Source organism: Coregonus clupeaformis, unplaced genomic scaffold (assembly GCF_020615455.1).
Source record: "Coregonus clupeaformis isolate EN_2021a unplaced genomic scaffold, ASM2061545v1 scaf0974, whole genome shotgun sequence".
In the NCBI taxonomy this organism is placed as follows: Eukaryota; Metazoa; Chordata; class Actinopteri; order Salmoniformes; family Salmonidae; genus Coregonus; species Coregonus clupeaformis.
The window spans coordinates 35,843-55,000 of record NW_025534428.1 but is presented as its reverse complement, the minus strand read 5'-3'; the positions used below and the strand labels follow the sequence as shown (position 1 = coordinate 55,000).

Sequence of the window (19,158 nt, the reverse complement as noted above, 5' to 3'; positions counted from 1 at the left end):
TCCACCTGTCATACAGTCACGCGTTTTACTATTTAGTCTAGCTCTAACCTGAAAGAGAGAGGGGGGGAGAGAGAGAGGAGAGAAACAGAGAGAGAGAGAGAGAGTGGGGGAGGGGAAGGGAGAGAGAGAGAGAGAGAGAGATAGAGAAACAGAGAGAGAGAGAGAGAGAGAGAGAGAGAGAGAGAGAGAGAGAGAGAGAGAGAGAGAGAGGGAGGGAGGGGAGAGGGAGAGAGAGAGAGAGAGAGAGAGAGAGAGGGAGAGAGAGAGAGAGAGAGAGAGAGAGAGAGAGAGAGAGAGAGAGAGAGAGAGAGAGAGAGAGAGAGAGAGAGACAGAGAGAGAGAGAGAGAGAGAGGGAGGGAGAGAGAGAAGAGAGAGAGAGCGAGAGAGAGAGAGGAGAGAGAGAGAGAGAGAGAAGGAGGAGGGAGAGAGAGAGAGAGAGAGAGAGAGAGAGAGAGAGAGAGAGAGAGAGAGAGAGAGAGAGAGAGAGAGAGAGAGACAGAGAGAGAGGGAGTGGAGTGGAGAGAGAGAGAGAGAGAGAGAGAGAGAGAGAGAGAGAGAGAGGGAGGGAGGGAGAGAGAGAGAGAGAGAGAGAGAGAGAGAGAGAGAGAGAGAGAGAGAGAGAGAGAGAGAGAGAGAGAGAGAGAGAGAGAGAGAGAGAGAGAGAGAGAGGGGGGGGTTAGGGAGAGAGGGAGAGAGAGAGAGAGAGAGAGAGAGAGAGAGAGAGAGAGAGAGAGAGAGAGAGAGAGAGAGAGAGAGAGAGAGAACAGAGAGAGAGAGAGACAGAGAGAGAGAGAGAGAGAGAGAGAGAGAGAGAGAAGAGAGAGAGAGAGAGAGAGAGAGAGAGAGAGAGAGAGGACAGAGAGAGACACAGAGAGAGACACAGAGAGAGAGAGAGAGAGAGAGAGAGAGAGAGAGAGAGAGAGAGAGGAGGGGAGAGAGAGAGAGAGAGAGAGGAGAGAGAGAGAGAGAGAGAGAGGAGAGAGAGAGAGAGAGAACAGAGAGAGAGGAGGAGGGAGAGAGAGAGAGAGAGAGAGAGAGAGAGAGAGAGAGAGAGAGAGAGAGAGAAGGGGAGAGGGAGAGAGAGAGAGAGAGAGAGAGAGAGAGAGAGAGAGAGAGAGAGAGAGAGAGAGAGAGAGAGAGAGAGAGGGAGGGTTAAGGGAGAGAGAGAGAGAGAGAGAGAGAGAGAGAGAGAGAGAGAGAGAGAGAGAGAGAGAGAGAGAGAGACAGAGAGAGAGAGAGAGAGAGAGAGAGAGAGAGAGAGAGAGAGAGAGAGAGAGAGAGAGAGAGAGAGAGAGAGAGGGGGAGGGTTAAGGGAGAGAGAGAGAGAGAGAGAGAGAGAGAGAGAGAGAGAAGGACAGAGAGAGAGAGAGAGAGAGAGAGAGAGAGAGAGAGAGAGAGAGAGAGAGAGAGAGAGAGAGGAGTAGTTCTAGTAGAGCTATGTAATAAGTTAAAGTGACAGAGTCCCTAACCTGTCCGTTAGTTAGTTAGTTAGTTATAGTAACCACAGCCATACATTTTATTTAACAATCCATGTTTCTCTATATATGGGTCTGGTAGTAACTATGGAGACAGGAGACGTGTCGGACCTAACAGAAGCTGTACAATAAGAAACAAAACAGACAAACATCCGATAAAGGTTGAAGGTTAAAGGTGATGTCATTAGATCTAGTGATAATAAACTTCTTCAGGTTTAAAAGGTCAAAAGGTGAAAGGTCCTCCCAGGTGTTCCAGAAGAAAGAAAGGTGTGTGATGTCGCTCTGACGTCATCTACAGAAACGAGAGGCTGTCGCCAGGTGAAAGGTCAAAGGTTATTAAAGGTGACAAAGGTTAAAGGTAAACTAATGGCAGGTATAAGGTTCAGTGCCAGTGATTCTGAGGATGTCACATCACACAACGTCTCTTAACAAAACATACAGTATGTAAAGGTCAACTGCTCACAGTTTCCACCAATGGGTGTGTGAGGGAGGGAGAAGGTGGGCGGTCCTATTGCATATGATTCAGTACCATGATGTCACACTCTGATCTCAGGAGGAGGGGCTAAAGCACAGCAGTCTTTCTGGGGGTCAGGGGTTAAGGGGTCCGAGGTCAGGGAAGTCCTTATCAACAGCTGATTGGCTGAATCAGGTCTGTTCCAACGGTGCTGGACCAAAACCCTGCTGCATCACCAGAGTCTCTAGGAGGAGGGTTGGAGAACAGGAAACAATTTCTTAGAGGTTAGAGGTCAGGGTTGAGTCTCCTCCCCCTCTTCGTCCCGTGTGCTGAGCATGCGTACTAAGCTCCTCCTTCTGAGAGGGTTGGGAACCAATCCCAGCAGAGAATGAGAGTTCCGAGCTCCTCCCCCTTCTCTCCCCTCCCCCTCGAGGGTTGATTCGCTGTCCGTCAACAATGAGCATCCTGATTGGTCAGAATCCACCGTGATGCTTATAAAGCTGGCGTCCAATTGGAGAAAGGGGACAGAAAGGCGTGTCTCTGCCGGGTCTGTGTCCAACGAGTCTCTCTGAGAGGCGGAGTCAACCGACAGGGTCCGCCTCCTCAGATGCATGCTGCCGTCCGTCGACTGGGTCACCGTGGAAACCTGGGCTTCAGAAGGCGGGGCTACAGAGATGCAGGGCGGGCTCATCCTCTGCTTCCTGGTCCACTCTCGAACCGGAGACGCCGATTGGCTGCTGAGACACCGGCTCCTCTGGTCCTCATCAAATGAGAGGCAGGCGTGGAGGGACAAGTAGGCGTGGGGGGAGCGGGATGTGTGAGGGGGGCTGGACGCGTGGTGTGTGTGTTGAGGTGTGTGTGTGTTGGAGCGGGGTGTGTGGGGGGCTGGACGCGTGGTGTGTGTGTTGAGGTGTGTGTGTGTTGGAGCGGGTGTGTGTGGAGGGCTGGACGCGTGGTGTGTGTGTTGAGGTGTGTGTGTGTTGGAGCGGGTGTGTGTGGGGGGCTGGACGCGTGGTGTGTGTGTTCAGTTTTGTGTGTGTAGCTGGTAATGCGACCGACTTCATCATCTGTCTCATCTAGAAAGGGAGTGGGGAGAGGGCTAGGGCTGGTACTGAGGGTCAGGGTAGATGGACCAGGGCTGGTACTGAGGGTCAGGGTAGACGGACCAGGGCTGGTACTGAGGGTCAGGGTAGACGGACCAGGGCTGGTACTGGGGGTCAGGGTAGACGGACCAGGGGCTGGTACTGAGGGTCAGGGTAGACGGACCAGGGCTGGTACTGAGGGTCAGGGTAGACGGACCAGGGCTGGTACTGAGGGTCAGGGTAGACGGACCAGGGCTGGTACTGAGGGTCAGGGTAGACGGACCAGGGCTGGTACTGAGGGTCAGGGTAGACGGACCAGGGCTGGTACTGAGGGTCAGGGTAGACGGACCAGGGCTGGTACTGAGGGTCAGGGTAGACGGACCAGGGCTGAAGGCAGGGCTGGTACTGAGGGTCAGGGTAGACGGACCAGGGCTGAAGGCAGGGCTGGTACTGGGACTCTGGGGTGTGGAGTTCTGGTCAGGGTCAAAGCTGGTCTGAGGACTCTGGGGAGTGGAGGGAGTAGAGATGGCGAGGTTGGGGCTGGGGGTTGAGGGTGTGGAGGGGGAGGAGAGGGACAGGCTGGGACCTCCAGAGCAGAGAGAGATGGGCCTGGGGTCTGGGGTCTGGGGCATCTCAGGCCTCTGGGGAGTGGAGGGAGTAGAGATGGCGAGGTTGGGGCTGGGGTTGAGGGTGTGGAGGGGGAGGAGAGGGACAGGCTGGGACCTCCAGAGCAGAGAGAGATGGGCCTGGGGTCTGGGGTCTGGGGCATCTCAGGCCTCTGGGGAGTGGAGGGAGTAGAGATGGCGAGGTTGGGGCTGGGACCTCCAGAGCAGAGAGAGATGGGCCTGGGGTCTGGGGTCTGGGACATCTCAGGCCTCTGGGGAGTGGAGGGAGTAGAGATGGCGAGGTTGGGGCTGGGACCTCCAGAGCAGAGAGAGATGGGCCTGGGGTCTGGGGTCTGGGGCGTCTCAGGCCTCTGGGGAGTGGAGGGAGTAGAGATGGCGAGGTTGGGGCTGGGACCTCCAGAGCAGAGAGAGATGGGCCTGGGGTCTGGGGTCTGGGGCGTCTCAGGCCTCTGGGGAGTGGAGGGAGTAGAGATGGCGAGGTTGGGGCTGGGACCTCCAGAGCAGAGAGAGATGGGCCTGGGGTCTGAGGTCTGGGACATCTCAGGCCTCTGGGGAGTGGAGGGAGTAGAGATGGCGAGGTTGGGGCTGGGACCTCCAGAGCAGAGAGAGATGGGCCTGGGGTCTGGGGTCTGGGACATCTCAGGCCTCTGGGGAGTGGAGGGAGTAGAGATGGCGAGGTTGGGGCTGGGACCTCCAGAGCAGAGAGAGATGGGCCTGGGGTCTGGGGTCTGGAGCATCTCAGGCCTCTGGGGTGTCTGTGGGGTGTCTGTTGACCAGGGGGTGGAGATCTGAGGGCCGGGGGGAGGCGGCTGGGGGCCGGGGGGGGGCGGCTGGGGGCCACTATCACTGTGGCTCCTACTGTGTCCTCTGGTAGATATAACCCTCTGACTGTGTGTGTGGCTCAGTGTGTGTACGGTGTGTGTGTGGCGGAGTGTGTGTGCGCTGGAGGTGCGTCCTCGGGGGGAGCGGGAGGGCGAGGAGGGGCGGTGCACGTCCAGGTGTGTGTTGCCACCAGGGGGCGGGCTGGGTAGAGGTGAGAGGTGCACGCTGGGTAGTGGTGAGAGGTGCACGCTGGGTACGGTGAGGTAGGCGCCGTCGACAGAGCTCCCCCGCAGATCGTCGGTGGAACTGCAGCTCAGGTCCTCAGAGTCACAACGCACCGCCTTCTACAGACAGACAGGAAGTTAGGAAGTAGAGACAGGAAACAGAGGGGCAGAGGTCACTGGGACTGTTTTGAACATCAAATCAAATGACAGTTGAAGGTGAATGCAGTTAGATCTGGCCTGGACTGTAAAGTTTCCCTAGCTAGCACAAAACATTCTAACAACTTGCACGCAAGGTTCCCCCCCAAAAAATACAGACGTTCGCGGAAACATCCAGGGAACCTAATACGCTAGCTGGGTAAGAGCTGCTGTGTACATAGTCTACATACCTGTCTCCTCAGCTGTCTGCTCACACCGAGGGAGGAGCTGGGTCGGGGCTGTCTGCTCACACCGAGGGAGGTGCTGGGTCGGGGCTGTCTGTCCATACCGTGGGAGGGGCTACTCATATTAGAGGCGTGTCTATTGTTAGGAGGGGTGTGTCTATTGACGCTGTGTGCGGGGCTGCTGATATAAGGGGCGTGTCTACCGTCCATGCTGTGGGAGGGGCTGTGGATATAAGGGGTGTGTCTATCCATCTGAGGGGCGTGTCTACTGTCCATGCTGTGGGAGGGGCTGTGGATATAAGAGGCTCGTCTATCGAGGTAATGGGAGGAGCGTGTGTCGATGCTCTGAGCAGGGCGGAGTCTGTAACTATGTGTGTCGATGCTCTGAGCAGGGCGGAGTCTGTAACTATGTGTGTCGATGCTCTGAGCAGGGCGGAGTCTGTGACTATGTGTGTCGATGCTCTGAGCAGGGCTGAGTCTGTAACTATGTGTGTCGATGCTCTGAGCAGGGCGGAGTCCGTAACTATGTGTGTCCATACTGTGGGTGTAGTAAGAACTACTGATAAACGACGCTCGTCTGCCCTCAACATCGCTGGGCCTCCTGGGGGTGTGTCTTCCCATGGAGAGGGAGTGTCTGTCCACGCTGTGGGAGGGGCTGAGCCTGACCGTGGGTCTGCAGCTGGATCCCCTGGAGCTGAGGGACGCGCGGCTTCCCGATGGTAACGCCCCCGGGACCTGCAGTAGGGATCCTGCTCCACTAGAGCCCATGGAGGAGACAGAACCTAGGAGACACAGAGAGAGACCTAGAACTCTGAGACCTAGAACCCTGACACATAGAACTCTGAGACCTAGAACTCTGAGACCTAAAACTCTGAGACCTAAAACTCTGAGACCTAAAACTCTGAAACCTAGAACTCTGAGACCTAAAACTCTGAAACCTAAAACTCTGAGACCTAGAAATCTGAGACCTAGAACTCTGAGACCTAGAACCCTGACACCTAGAACTCTGAGACCTAGAACCCTGACACCTAGAACCCTGAGACCTAGAACCCTGACACCTAGAATACTGACACCTAGAACTCTGAGACCTAGAACTCTGAGACCTAGCAGAGACAGAACTTTCGAACTCTGAGGGATGGTTACCTGAGAAACCGTATCCCCCGTAGGTGTCGTGGCCAATGGGAGGGTAGGGGGTGTGTCCGAGGGGCTGTAGGGGGCGGAGCATGTAGCTGTCGCTAGGCAGAGACATCATACGTGACAGAGACGGCCGGCCCACCGTCAGCAGGCTACCACGACAACCCTCTTCTTCCTCAAACTGGAACAAAAACATGAACGTCATCTTCATAATGTTTTTTACATTTTAGTCATTTAGCAGATGCTCTTATCCAGAGCGACTTACAGTAGGGAGTGCATACATTTTTCATACTGGTCCCCCGTGGGAATCGAACCCACAACCCTGCCGTTGCAAGCGCCATGCTCTACCTACTGAGCCACACGGGTCAGCACCATAACCTTCATAATCACCACCGTCATCACCATCGTCATCACCACGATCATCATCACCACCATCGTCAAAACCCTCATCACCATCATCATCACCACCATCGTCATCACCCTCATCATCATGACCAACATCACCACCCATCTATCTACCTGTGGTAATAGGTGGCAGTCCCTCCCCTAACCACTGATACAGGGTCAGATGTTATGTCACCCCCTGCCAGTCGATAGGAGAGGACTGACGGGAGGTGATCTGATCCCAGCATCACCACCACCAACAGCCCCCCCCTCCCCTAACCACTGATACAGGGTCAGATGTTATGTCACCCCCTGACAGTCGATAGGAGAGGACTGACGGGGAAGGTGATCTGATCCCACCACCACCAACAGCCCCCTCCCCTAACCACTGATACAGGGTCAGATGTTATGTCACCCCCTGACAGTCGATAGGAGAGGACTGACGGGAAGGTGATCTGATCCCACCACCACCAACAGCCCCCCTCCCCTAACCACTGATACAGGGTCAGATGTTATGTCACCCCCTGCCAGTCGATAGGAGAGGACTGACGGGGAGGTGATCTGATCCCACCACCACCACCACCACACCACCAACAGTCCCCCTAACCACTGATACAGGGTCAGATGTTATGTCACCCCCTGACAGTCGATAGGAGAGGACTGACGGGAAGGTGATCTGATCCCATCACCACCACCACCAGTCCCCCTCCCTAACCACTGATACAGGGTCAGATGTTATGTCACCCCCTGACAGTCGATAGGAGAGGACTGACGGGAAGGTGATCTGATCCCACCACCACCACCACCAGTCCCCCCCCTAACCACTGATACAGGGTCAGATGTTATGTCACCCCCTGACAGTCGATAGGAGAGGACTGACGGGAAGGTGATCTGATCCCACCACCACCACCACCAGTCCCCCTCCTAACCACTGATACAGGGTCAGATGTTATGTCACCCCCTGACAGTCGATAGGAGAGGACTGACGGGAAGGTGATCTGATCCCACCACCACCAACAGCCCCCCTCCCCTAACCACTGATACAGGGTCAGATGTTATGTCACCCCCTGACAGTCGATAGGAGAGGACTGACAGGAAGGTGATCTGATCCCACCACCACCAACAGCCCCCCTCCCTAACCACTGATACAGGGTCAGATGTTATGTCACCCCCTGCCAGTCGATAGGAGAGGACTGACGGGGAGGTGATCTGATCCCACCACCACCACCACCAACACCACCAACAGTCCCCCCTAACCACTGATACAGGGTCAGATGTTATGTCACCCCCTGACAGTCGATAGGAGAGGACTGACGGGAAGGTGATCTGATCCCATCACCACCACCACCAGTCCCCCTCCCTAACCACTGATACAGGGTCAGATGTTATGTCACCCCCTGCCAGTCGATAGGAGAGGACTGACGGGAAGGTGATCTGATCCCACCACCACCACCACCACCACCACCAACAGTCCCCCCTAACCACTGATACAGGGTCAGATGTTATGTCACCCCCTGACAGTCGATAGGAGAGGACTGACGGGAAGGTGATCTGATCCCACCACCACCACCACCAGTCCCCCCTCCTAACCACTGATACAGGGTCAGATGTTATGTCACCCCCTGACAGTCGATAGGAGAGGACTGACGGGAAGGTGATCTGATCCCACCACCACCACCACCAGTCCCCCCCCCTAACCACTGATACAGGGTCAGATGTTATGTCACCCCTGACAGTCGATAGGAGAGGACTGACGGGGAAGGTGATCTGATCCCACCACCACCACCACCAGTCCCCCTCCCTAACCACTGATACAGGGTCAGATGTTATGTCACCCCCTGACAGTCGATAGGAGAGGACTGACGGGAAGGTGATCTGATCCCACCACCACCACCACCAGTCCCCCTCCTAACCACTGATACAGGGTCAGATGTTATGTCACCCCCTGACAGTCGATAGGAGAGGACTGACGGGAAGGTGATCTGATCCCACCACCACCACCACCAGTCCCCCTCCCTAACCACTGATACAGGGTCAGATGTTATGTCACCCCCTGACAGTCGATAGGAGAGGACTGACGGGAAGGTGATCTGATCCCACCACCACCACCACCAGTCCCCCTCCCTAACCACTGATACAGGGTCAGATGTTATGTCACCCCCTGACAGTCGATAGGAGAGGACTGACGGGAAGGTGATCTGATCCCACCACCACCACCACCAGTCCCCCTCCCTAACCACTGATACAGGGTCAGATGTTATGTCACCCCCTGACAGTCGATAGGAGAGGACTGACGGGAAGGTGATCTGATCCCACCACCACCACCACCAGTCCCCCTCCTAACCACTGATACAGGGTCAGATGTTATGTCACCCCCTGACAGTCGATAGGAGAGGACTGACGGGAAGGTGATCTGATCCCACCACCACCACCACCAGTCCCCCTCCCTAACCACTGATACAGGGTCAGATGTTATGTCACCCCCTGACAGTCGATAGGAGAGGACTGACGGGAAGGTGATCTGATCCCACCACCACCACCACCAGTCCCCTCCCTAACCACTGATACAGGGTCAGATGTTATGTCACCCCCTGCCAGTCGATAGGAGAGAACTGACGGGAAGGTGATCTGATCCCACCACCACCACCACCAGTCCCCCTCCCTAACCACTGATACAGGGTCAGATGTTATGTCACCCCCTGACAGTCGATAGGAGAGGACTGACGGGAAGGTGATCTGATCCCACCACCACCACCACCACCACCACCAGTCCCCCTCCTAACCACTGATACAGGGTCAGATGTTATGTCACCCCCTGACAGTCGATAGGAGAGGACTGACGGGAAAGGTGATCTGATCCCACCACCACCACCACCAGTCCCCCTCCCTAACCACTGATACAGGGTCAGATGTTATGTCACCCCCCTGACAGTCGATAGGAGAGGACTGACGGGAAGGTGATCTGATCCCACCACCACCACCACCAGTCCCCCTCCCTAACCACTGATACAGGGTCAGATGTTATGTCACCCCCTGACAGTCGATAGGAGAGGACTGACGGGAAGGTGATCTGATCCCACCACCACCACCACCAGTCCCCCTCCCCTAACCACTGATACAGGGTCAGATGTTATGTCACCCCCTGACAGTCGATAGGGAGAGGACTGACGGGAAGGTGATCTGATCCCACCACCACCACCACCAGTCCCCCTCCCCTAACCACTGATACAGGGTCAGATGTTATGTCACCCCCTGACAGTCGATAGGAGAGGACTGACGGGAAGGTGATCTGATCCCACCACCACCACCACCAGTCCCCCTCCCTAACCACTGATACAGGGTCAGATGTTATGTCACCCCCTGACAGTCGATAGGAGAGGACTGACGGGAAGGTGATCTGATCCCACCACCACCACCACCAGTCCCCCTCCCTAACCACTGATACAGGGTCAGATGTTATGTCACCCCCTGACAGTCGATAGGAGAGGACTGACGGGAAAGGTGATCTGATCCCACCACCACCACCACCAGTCCCCCTCCCTAACCACTGATACAGGGTCAGATGTTATGTCACCCCCTGACAGTCGATAGGAGAGGACTGACGGGAAGGTGATCTGATCCCCACCACCACCACCACCAGTCCCCCCCTAACCACTGATACAGGGTCAGATGTTATGTCACCCCCTGACAGTCGATAGGAGAGGACTGACGGGGAAGGTGATCTGATCCCACCACCACCACCACCAGTCCCCCTCCCTAACCACTGATACAGGGTCAGATGTTATGTCACCCCCTGACAGTCGATAGGAGAGGACTGACGGGAAGGTGATCTGATCCCACCACCACCACCACCAGTCCCCCCCCTAACCACTGATACAGGGTCAGATGTTATGTCACCCCCTGACAGTCGATAGGAGAGGACTGACGGGAAGGTGATCTGATCCCACCACCACCACCACCAGTCCCCCTCCCTAACCACTGATACAGGGTCAGATGTTATGTCACCCCCTGACAGTCGATAGGAGAGGACTGACGGGAAGGTGATCTGATCCCACCACCACCACCACCAGTCCCCCTCCCTAACCACTGATACAGGGTCAGATGTTATGTCACCCCCTGACAGTCGATAGGAGAGGACTGACGGGAAAGGTGATCTGATCCCACCACCACCACCACCAGTCCCCTCCCCTAACCACTGATACAGGGTCAGATGTTATGTCACCCCCTGACAGTCGATAGGAGAGGACTGACGGGAAGGTGATCTGATCCCACCACCACCACCACCAGTCCCCCTCCCTAACCACTGATACAGGGTCAGATGTTATGTCACCCCCTGACAGTCGATAGGAGAGGACTGACGGGGAAGGTGATCTGATCCCACCACCACCACCACCAGTCCCCCTCCCTAACCACTGATACAGGGTCAGATGTTATGTCACCCCCTGACAGTCGATAGGAGAGGACTGACGGGAAGGTGATCTGATCCCACCACCACCACCACCAGTCCCCCTCCCCTAACCACTGATACAGGGTCAGATGTTATGTCACCCCCTGACAGTCGATAGGAGAGGACTGACGGGAAGGTGATCTGATCCCACCACCACCACCACCAGTCCCCCCTCCTAACCACTGATACAGGGTCAGATGTTATGTCACCCCCTGACAGTCGATAGGAGAGGACTGACGGGAAGGTGATCTGATCCCACCACCACCACCACCAGTCCCCCTCCCTAACCACTGATACAGGGTCAGATGTTATGTCACCCCCTGACAGTCGATAGGAGAGGACTGACGGGAGGTGATCTGATCCCACCATCACCACCACCAGTCCCCTCCCCTAACCACTGATACAGGGTCAGATGTTATGTCACCCCCTGACAGTCGATAGGAGAGGACTGACGGGAAGGTGATCTGATCCCACCACCACCACCACCAGTCCCCCTCCCTAACCACTGATACAGGGTCAGATGTTATGTCACCCCCTGACAGTCGATAGGAGAGGACTGACGGGAAGGTGATCTGATCCCACCACCACCACCACCAGTCCCCCTCCTAACCACTGATACAGGGTCAGATGTTATGTCACCCCCTGACAGTCGATAGGAGAGGACTGACGGGAAGGTGATCTGATCCCACCACCACCACCACCAGTCCCCCTCCCTAACCACTGATACAGGGTCAGATGTTATGTCACCCCCTGACAGTCGATAGGAGAGGACTGACGGGAAGGTGATCTGATCCCACCACCACCACCACCAGTCCCCCTCCCTAACCACTGATACAGGGTCAGATGTTATGTCACCCCCTGACAGTCGATAGGAGAGGACTGACGGGAAGGTGATCTGATCCCACCACCACCACCACCAGTCCCCCTCCCTAACCACTGATACAGGGTCAGATGTTATGTCACCCCCTGACAGTCGATAGGAGAGGACTGACGGGAAGGTGATCTGATCCCACCACCACCACCACCAGTCCCCTCCCTAACCACTGATACAGGGTCAGATGTTATGTCACCCCCTGACAGTCGATAGGAGAGGACTGACGGGAAGGTGATCTGATCCCACCACCACCACCACCAGTCCCCCCCCTAACCACTGATACAGGGTCAGATGTTATGTCACCCCCTGACAGTCGATAGGAGAGGACTGACGGGAAGGTGATCTGATCCCACCACCACCACCACCAGTCCCCCTCCCTAACCACTGATACAGGGTCAGATGTTATGTCACCCCCTGACAGTCGATAGGAGAGGACTGACGGGAAAGGTGATCTGATCCCACCACCACCACCACCAGTCCCCCTCCTAACCACTGATACAGGGTCAGATGTTATGTCACCCCCTGACAGTCGATAGGAGAGGACTGACGGGAAGGTGATCTGATCCCACCACCACCACCACCAGTCCCCCTCCCTAACCACTGATACAGGGTCAGATGTTATGTCACCCCCTGACAGTCGATAGGAGAGGACTGACGGGAAGGTGATCTGATCCCACCACCACCACCACCAGTCCCCCCCCCTAACCACTGATACAGGGTCAGATGTTATGTCACCCCCTGACAGTCGATAGGAGAGGACTGACGGGAAGGTGATCTGATCCCACCACCACCACCACCAGTCCCCCTCCCTAACCACTGATACAGGGTCAGATGTTATGTCACCCCCTGACAGTCGATAGGAGAGGACTGACGGAAGGTGATCTGATCCCACCACCACCACCACCAGTCCCCACTCCCCTAACCACTGATACAGGGTCAGATGTTATGTCACCCCCTGACAGTCGATAGGAGAGGACTGACGGGAAGGTGATCTGATCCCACCACCACCACCACCAGTCCCCCCTCCCCTAACCACTGATACAGGGTCAGATGTTATGTCACCCCCCTGACAGTCGATAGGAGAGGACTGACGGGAAGGTGATCTGATCCCACCACCACCACCACCAGTCCCCCTCCCCTAACCACTGATACAGGGTCAGATGTTATGTCACCCCCTGACAGTCGATAGGAGAGGACTGACGGGAAGGTGATCTGATCCCACCACCACCACCACCAGTCCCCCTCCCTAACCACTGATACAGGGTCAGATGTTATGTCACCCCCTGACAGTCGATAGGAGAGGACTGACGGGAAGGTGATCTGATCCCACCACCACCACCACCAGTCCCCCTCCTAACCACTGATACAGGGTCAGATGTTATGTCACCCCCTGACAGTCGATAGGAGAGGACTGACGGGAAGGTGATCTGATCCCACCACCACCACCACCAGTCCCCCTCCCTAACCACTGATACAGGGTCAGATGTTATGTCACCCCCTGACAGTCGATAGGAGAGGACTGACGGGAAGGTGATCTGATCCCACCACCACCACCACCAGTCCCCCCTCCTAACCACTGATACAGGGTCAGATGTTATGTCACCCCTGACAGTCGATAGGAGAGGACTGACGGGAAGGTGATCTGATCCCACCACCACCACCACCAGTCCCCTCCCCTAACCACTGATACAGGGTCAGATGTTATGTCACCCCCTGACAGTCGATAGGAGAGGACTGACGGGAAGGTGATCTGATCCCACCACCACCACCACCAGTCCCCCTCCCTAACCACTGATACAGGGTCAGATGTTATGTCACCCCCTGACAGTCGATAGGAGAGGACTGACGGGAAGGTGATCTGATCCCACCACCACCACCACCAGTCCCCTCCCTAACCACTGATACAGGGTCAGATGTTATGTCACCCCCTGACAGTCGATAGGAGAGGACTGACGGGAAGGTGATCTGATCCCACCACCACCACCACCAGTCCCCCTCCCTAACCACTGATACAGGGTCAGATGTTATGTCACCCCCCTGACAGTCGATAGGAGAGGACTGACGGGAAGGTGATCTGATCCCACCACCACCACCACCAGTCCCCCTCCTAACCACTGATACAGGGTCAGATGTTATGTCACCCCTGACAGTCGATAGGAGAGGACTGACGGGAAGGTGATCTGATCCCACCACCACCACCACCAGTCCCCCTCCTAACCACTGATACAGGGTCAGATGTTATGTCACCCCCTGACAGTCGATAGGAGAGGACTGACGGGAAGGTGATCTGATCCCACCACCACCACCACCAGTCCCCCTCCCTAACCACTGATACAGGGTCAGATGTTATGTCACCCCCTGACAGTCGATAGGAGAGGACTGACGGGAAAGGTGATCTGATCCCACCACCACCACCACCAGTCCCCCTCCCTAACCACTGATACAGGGTCAGATGTTATGTCACCCCTGACAGTCGATAGGAGAGGACTGACGGGAAGGTGATCTGATCCCACCACCACCACCACCAGTCCCCCTCCCTAACCACTGATACAGGGTCAGATGTTATGTCACCCCCTGACAGTCGATAGGAGAGGACTGACGGGAAGGTGATCTGATCCCACCACCACCACCACCAGTCCCCCTCCCTAACCACTGATACAGGGTCAGATGTTATGTCACCCCCTGACAGTCGATAGGAGAGGACTGACGGGAAGGTGATCTGATCCCACCACCACCACCACCAGTCCCCCTCCCTAACCACTGATACAGGGTCAGATGTTATGTCACCCCCTGACAGTCGATAGGAGAGGACTGACGGGAAGGTGATCTGATCCCACCACCACCACCACCAGTCCCCCTCCCTAACCACTGATACAGGGTCAGATGTTATGTCACCCCCTGACAGTCGATAGGAGAGGACTGACGGGAAGGTGATCTGATCCCACCACCACCACCACCAGTCCCCCTCCCTAACCACTGATACAGGGTCAGATGTTATGTCACCCCCTGACAGTCGATAGGAGAGGACTGACGGGAAGGTGATCTGATCCCACCACCACCACCACCAGTCCCCCCCCCTAACCACTGATACAGGGTCAGATGTTATGTCACCCCCTGACAGTCGATAGGAGAGGACTGACGGGAAGGTGATCTGATCCCACCACCACCACCACCAGTCCCCCTCCCTAACCACTGATACAGGGTCAGATGTTATGTCACCCCCTGACAGTCGATAGGAGAGGACTGACGGGAAGGTGATCTGATCCCACCACCACCACCACCAGTCCCCCCTCCCTAACCACTGATACAGGGTCAGATGTTATGTCACCCCCTGACAGTCGATAGGAGAGGACTGACGGGAAGGTGATCTGATCCCACCACCACCACCACCAGTCCCCCTCCCTAACCACTGATACAGGGTCAGATGTTATGTCACCCCCTGACAGTCGATAGGAGAGGACTGACGGGAAGGTGATCTGATCCCACCACCACCACCACCAGTCCCCCCTCCCTAACCACTGATACAGGGTCAGATGTTATGTCACCCCCTGACAGTCGATAGGAGAGGACTGACGGGAAGGTGATCTGATCCCACCACCACCACCACCAGTCCCCCTCCCTAACCACTGATACAGGGTCAGATGTTATGTCACCCCCTGACAGTCGATAGGAGAGGACTGACGGGAAGGTGATCTGATCCCACCACCACCACCACCAGTCCCCTCCCTAACCACTGATACAGGGTCAGATGTTATGTCACCCCCTGACAGTCGATAGGAGAGGACTGACGGGAAGGTGATCTGATCCCACCACCACCACCACCAGTCCCCCTCCCTAACCACTGATACAGGGTCAGATGTTATGTCACCCCCTGACAGTCGATAGGAGAGGACTGACGGGAAGGTGATCTGATCCCACCACCACCACCACCAGTCCCCCTCCCTAACCACTGATACAGGGTCAGATGTTATGTCACCCCCTGACAGTCGATAGGAGAGGACTGACGGGAAGGTGATCTGATCCCACCACCACCACCACCAGTCCCCCCTCCTAACCACTGATACAGGATCAGATGTTATGTCACCCCCTGACAGTCGATAGGAGAGGACTGACGGGAAGGTGATCTGATCCCACCACCACCACCACCAGTCCCCCTCCCCTAACCACTGATACAGGGTCAGATGTTATGTCACCCCCTGACAGTCGATAGGAGAGGACTGACGGGAAGGTGATCTGATCCCACCACCACCACCACCAGTCCCCCCTCCCTAACCACTGATACAGGGTCAGATGTTATGTCACCCCCTGACAGTCGATAGGAGAGGACTGACGGGAAGGTGATCTGATCCCACCACCACCACCACCAGTCCCCCCTCCCTAACCACTGATACAGGGTCAGATGTTATGTCACCCCCCTGACAGTCGATAGGAGAGGACTGACGGGAAGGTGATCTGATCCCAGCATCACCACCAACACCACCACCAACAGTCCCCCCTAACCACTGATACAGGGTCAGATGTTATGTCACCCCTGCCAGTCGATAGGAGAGGACTGACGGGAAGGTGATCTGATCCCACCACCACCACCACCAGCCCCCCTAACCACTGATACAGGGTCAGATGTTATGTCACCCCCTGCCAGTCGATAGGAGAGGACTGACGGGAAGGTGATCTGATCCCACCACCACCACCACCAGCCCCCCTAACCACTGATACAGGGTCAGATGTTATGTCACCCCCTGCCAGTCGATAGGAGAGGACTGACGGGAAGGTGATCTGATCCCACCACCACCACCACCAGCCCCCCTAACCACTGATACAGGGTCAGATGTTATGTCACCCCCTGCCAGTCGATAGGAGAGGACTGACGGGAAGGTGATCTGATCCCACCACCACCACCACCAGCCCCCCTAACCACTGATACAGGGTCAGATGTTATGTCACCCCCTGCCAGTCGATAGGAGAGGACTGACGGGAAGGTGATCTGATCCCACCACCACCACCACCAGCCCCCCTAACCACTGATACAGGGTCAGATGTTATGTCACCCCCTGACAGTCGATAGGAGAGGACTGACGGGAAGGTGATCTGATCCCAGATCTTTGGTTAGGTTCAACTACAGGTGATCCTTCTCCGTACCTGTCCAGACGATTCCACCCCGCCCACTGAGGCGTTGCTAAGGGGACGGACGGCCTCCTGGCGCGCCTCCTCTTGTCTGGCCTCCTCCTGTTGCCTAGCCTCCTCCTCTTTGGCCTCCTCCTCCGCCTCCTCCTGCGCCTCCTTGTTGCTCTCCTCCAGATGCTTCATCAACACAGCTACCACCACGTTGACCAGCACGAACTGGGCCGTGAGGACGAAGGTCACGAAGTAGACAGGAGACACCAGGGGAAGGTAGGTCAGGCAGGAGTGCTCCTCTGGAAGACACTCACGCAATGTGTCCTGGGTGGGGGGGGGGGGGAGAGAGAGGGAGGGAGAGAGGGAGAGAGAGTTGATACTATTGGGGCAGGGAGCAACGTGTCCTGGAGGGGAGAGAGAGAGTTGATACTATTGGGGCAGGGAGCAACGTGTCCTGGAGGGGAGAGAGAGAGTTGATACTATTGGGGCAGGGAGCTCAGACAACAAGAGGCTCGAGAAAGACACAAACATCATCACAAAGACAGAGCAACAAAATGCTACTAACGTCTTAGTCGCTGTCATGTGCTTGAAGACACCAGAAATGGTGACTGTTGTTTACTAAAGAACTGGAGGCCCGTAGCATTAATCTGTTGGGACTTTTAAGAAAATGTATATTTCATCCAAACATGCCCCAGCAATGTCATTTTCCATGCTTTCCATTTTCCAAACAGAGCTTTTTGTGTGCAGAATGGTATAATGATGTATTGTGTTTCTCAGGGTGTAACCCCCAGTCCTGACCACCAGGTGGAGCCATTGAGTTGAGCCACAGCCTGTCTGTTGGCACAAGACACACAGAGCCAAGCACTAGCCTATCAGAGAGCCAGAGAGTCTGACTGACTGGGATAACAGCCAATTATCAGACAGAACCCGGGGGGAAGGGAGGGGGTGTTAGCCAATGAGCTCCTCAGATAAATATCTCCGGTTCCCTCAACATTCACACAATGTTCCACAACGTTCCGTGTAGGTTCCACAACGTTCCGTGTAGGTTTTACTAGGTAATGAATCACGTTCCACCGACAGACAGTCGTCTGGGAACAGTGTTCTGTGTTGTGTTCTGTGTTCTCCAAACAATGCCAGCTGTAAGCCTTAAAACAGAAGCTCCCCACCAGCTGGCATTTAGAGCACGATTACAACCCTGTGGAAAAGCTAGAAGAAGAATGGCAGAATTCTGCATCTCGTTCTTTTTCTAATACTGAGGGGTTTTCTCTGTACCTGTGTGCAACCAACAAGGTCTACAATCAACCCTGTTTCCCCCCCCCCCAGCTGTGATCTGACTGGCTGATTGGGTTGACAAATCACGCTCTGATTGGTCGTTACCTTCATGATTCCATTCCAGTTGTCACCGGTGGAAATGCGGAACAAAGTGAGGAACGCCATGCCAAAGTTCTGGAATGTGGCGTGACGACTCAGACCCTCACACGGGTTCTCCTCGGAACACTCTAGAACCACAGAGAAAACATGGGAGAGAGGGAGAGAGAGAGAGAGAGAGAGAGAGAGAGAGAGAGAGAGAGAGAGAGAGGGGGAGAGAGAGAGAGAGAGAGAGAGAGAGAGAGAGAGGGGGAGAGAGAGAGAGGGAGAGGGAGAGGGAGAGGGAGAGAGAGGGGAGGGAGGGGGAGGGAGAGGGATAGAGGGAGAGAGGGGGGAGAGAGAGAGAGGAGAGGGAGAGTGAGAGAGGGGGAGAGAGAGAGAGAGCGAGAGAGAGAGGGGGAGCGAGAGAGAGAGAGAGGGAGGGAGAGAGAGAGAGAGAGAGAGAGAGAGAGAGAGAGAGATTGAAAGAGAGATATGGGTAACAGGAGAAGGAAGAAGGAGGCTGATTAGAACATCAACGTAATTGATGCAATTCATGGAATTTCAGGGACAGCTCGATCAGACACACTCACAGCACTGTGACTAACCCAGTTTCCCAAACAGCTCCACTCACACACTCACAGCACTGTGACTAACCCAGTTTCCCAAACAGCTCCACTCACACACTCACAGCACTGTGACTAACCCAGTTTCCCAAACAGCTCCACTCCCAGGGCTGCATAGATGAAGAACAGCAACATGAAGAGGAGACCCAGATTCCCCACCTAGAATA

The 19,158-nt window shown here is 55.7% G+C and overlaps 1 protein-coding gene across 1 annotated transcript in view; it reads right to left on the bottom strand.

Moving 5' to 3' along the window:
- Positions 1–3,029: 3,029 nt before the first annotated feature.
- The window catches only part of LOC123486047 (voltage-dependent T-type calcium channel subunit alpha-1H-like), a gene marked incomplete at its 5' end in the record, with an annotated part of 33,710 nt that continues 17,581 nt past the window's right edge, over positions 3,030–19,158 (bottom strand). The window contains 7 exon segments of the mRNA XM_045217230.1: positions 3,030–3,552; positions 3,759–4,804; positions 5,071–5,846; positions 6,208–6,379; positions 17,043–17,342; positions 18,396–18,517; positions 19,072–19,150. Coding sequence (XP_045073165.1) covers positions 3,030–3,552; positions 3,759–4,804; positions 5,071–5,846; positions 6,208–6,379; positions 17,043–17,342; positions 18,396–18,517; positions 19,072–19,150 — 3,018 coding nt within the window.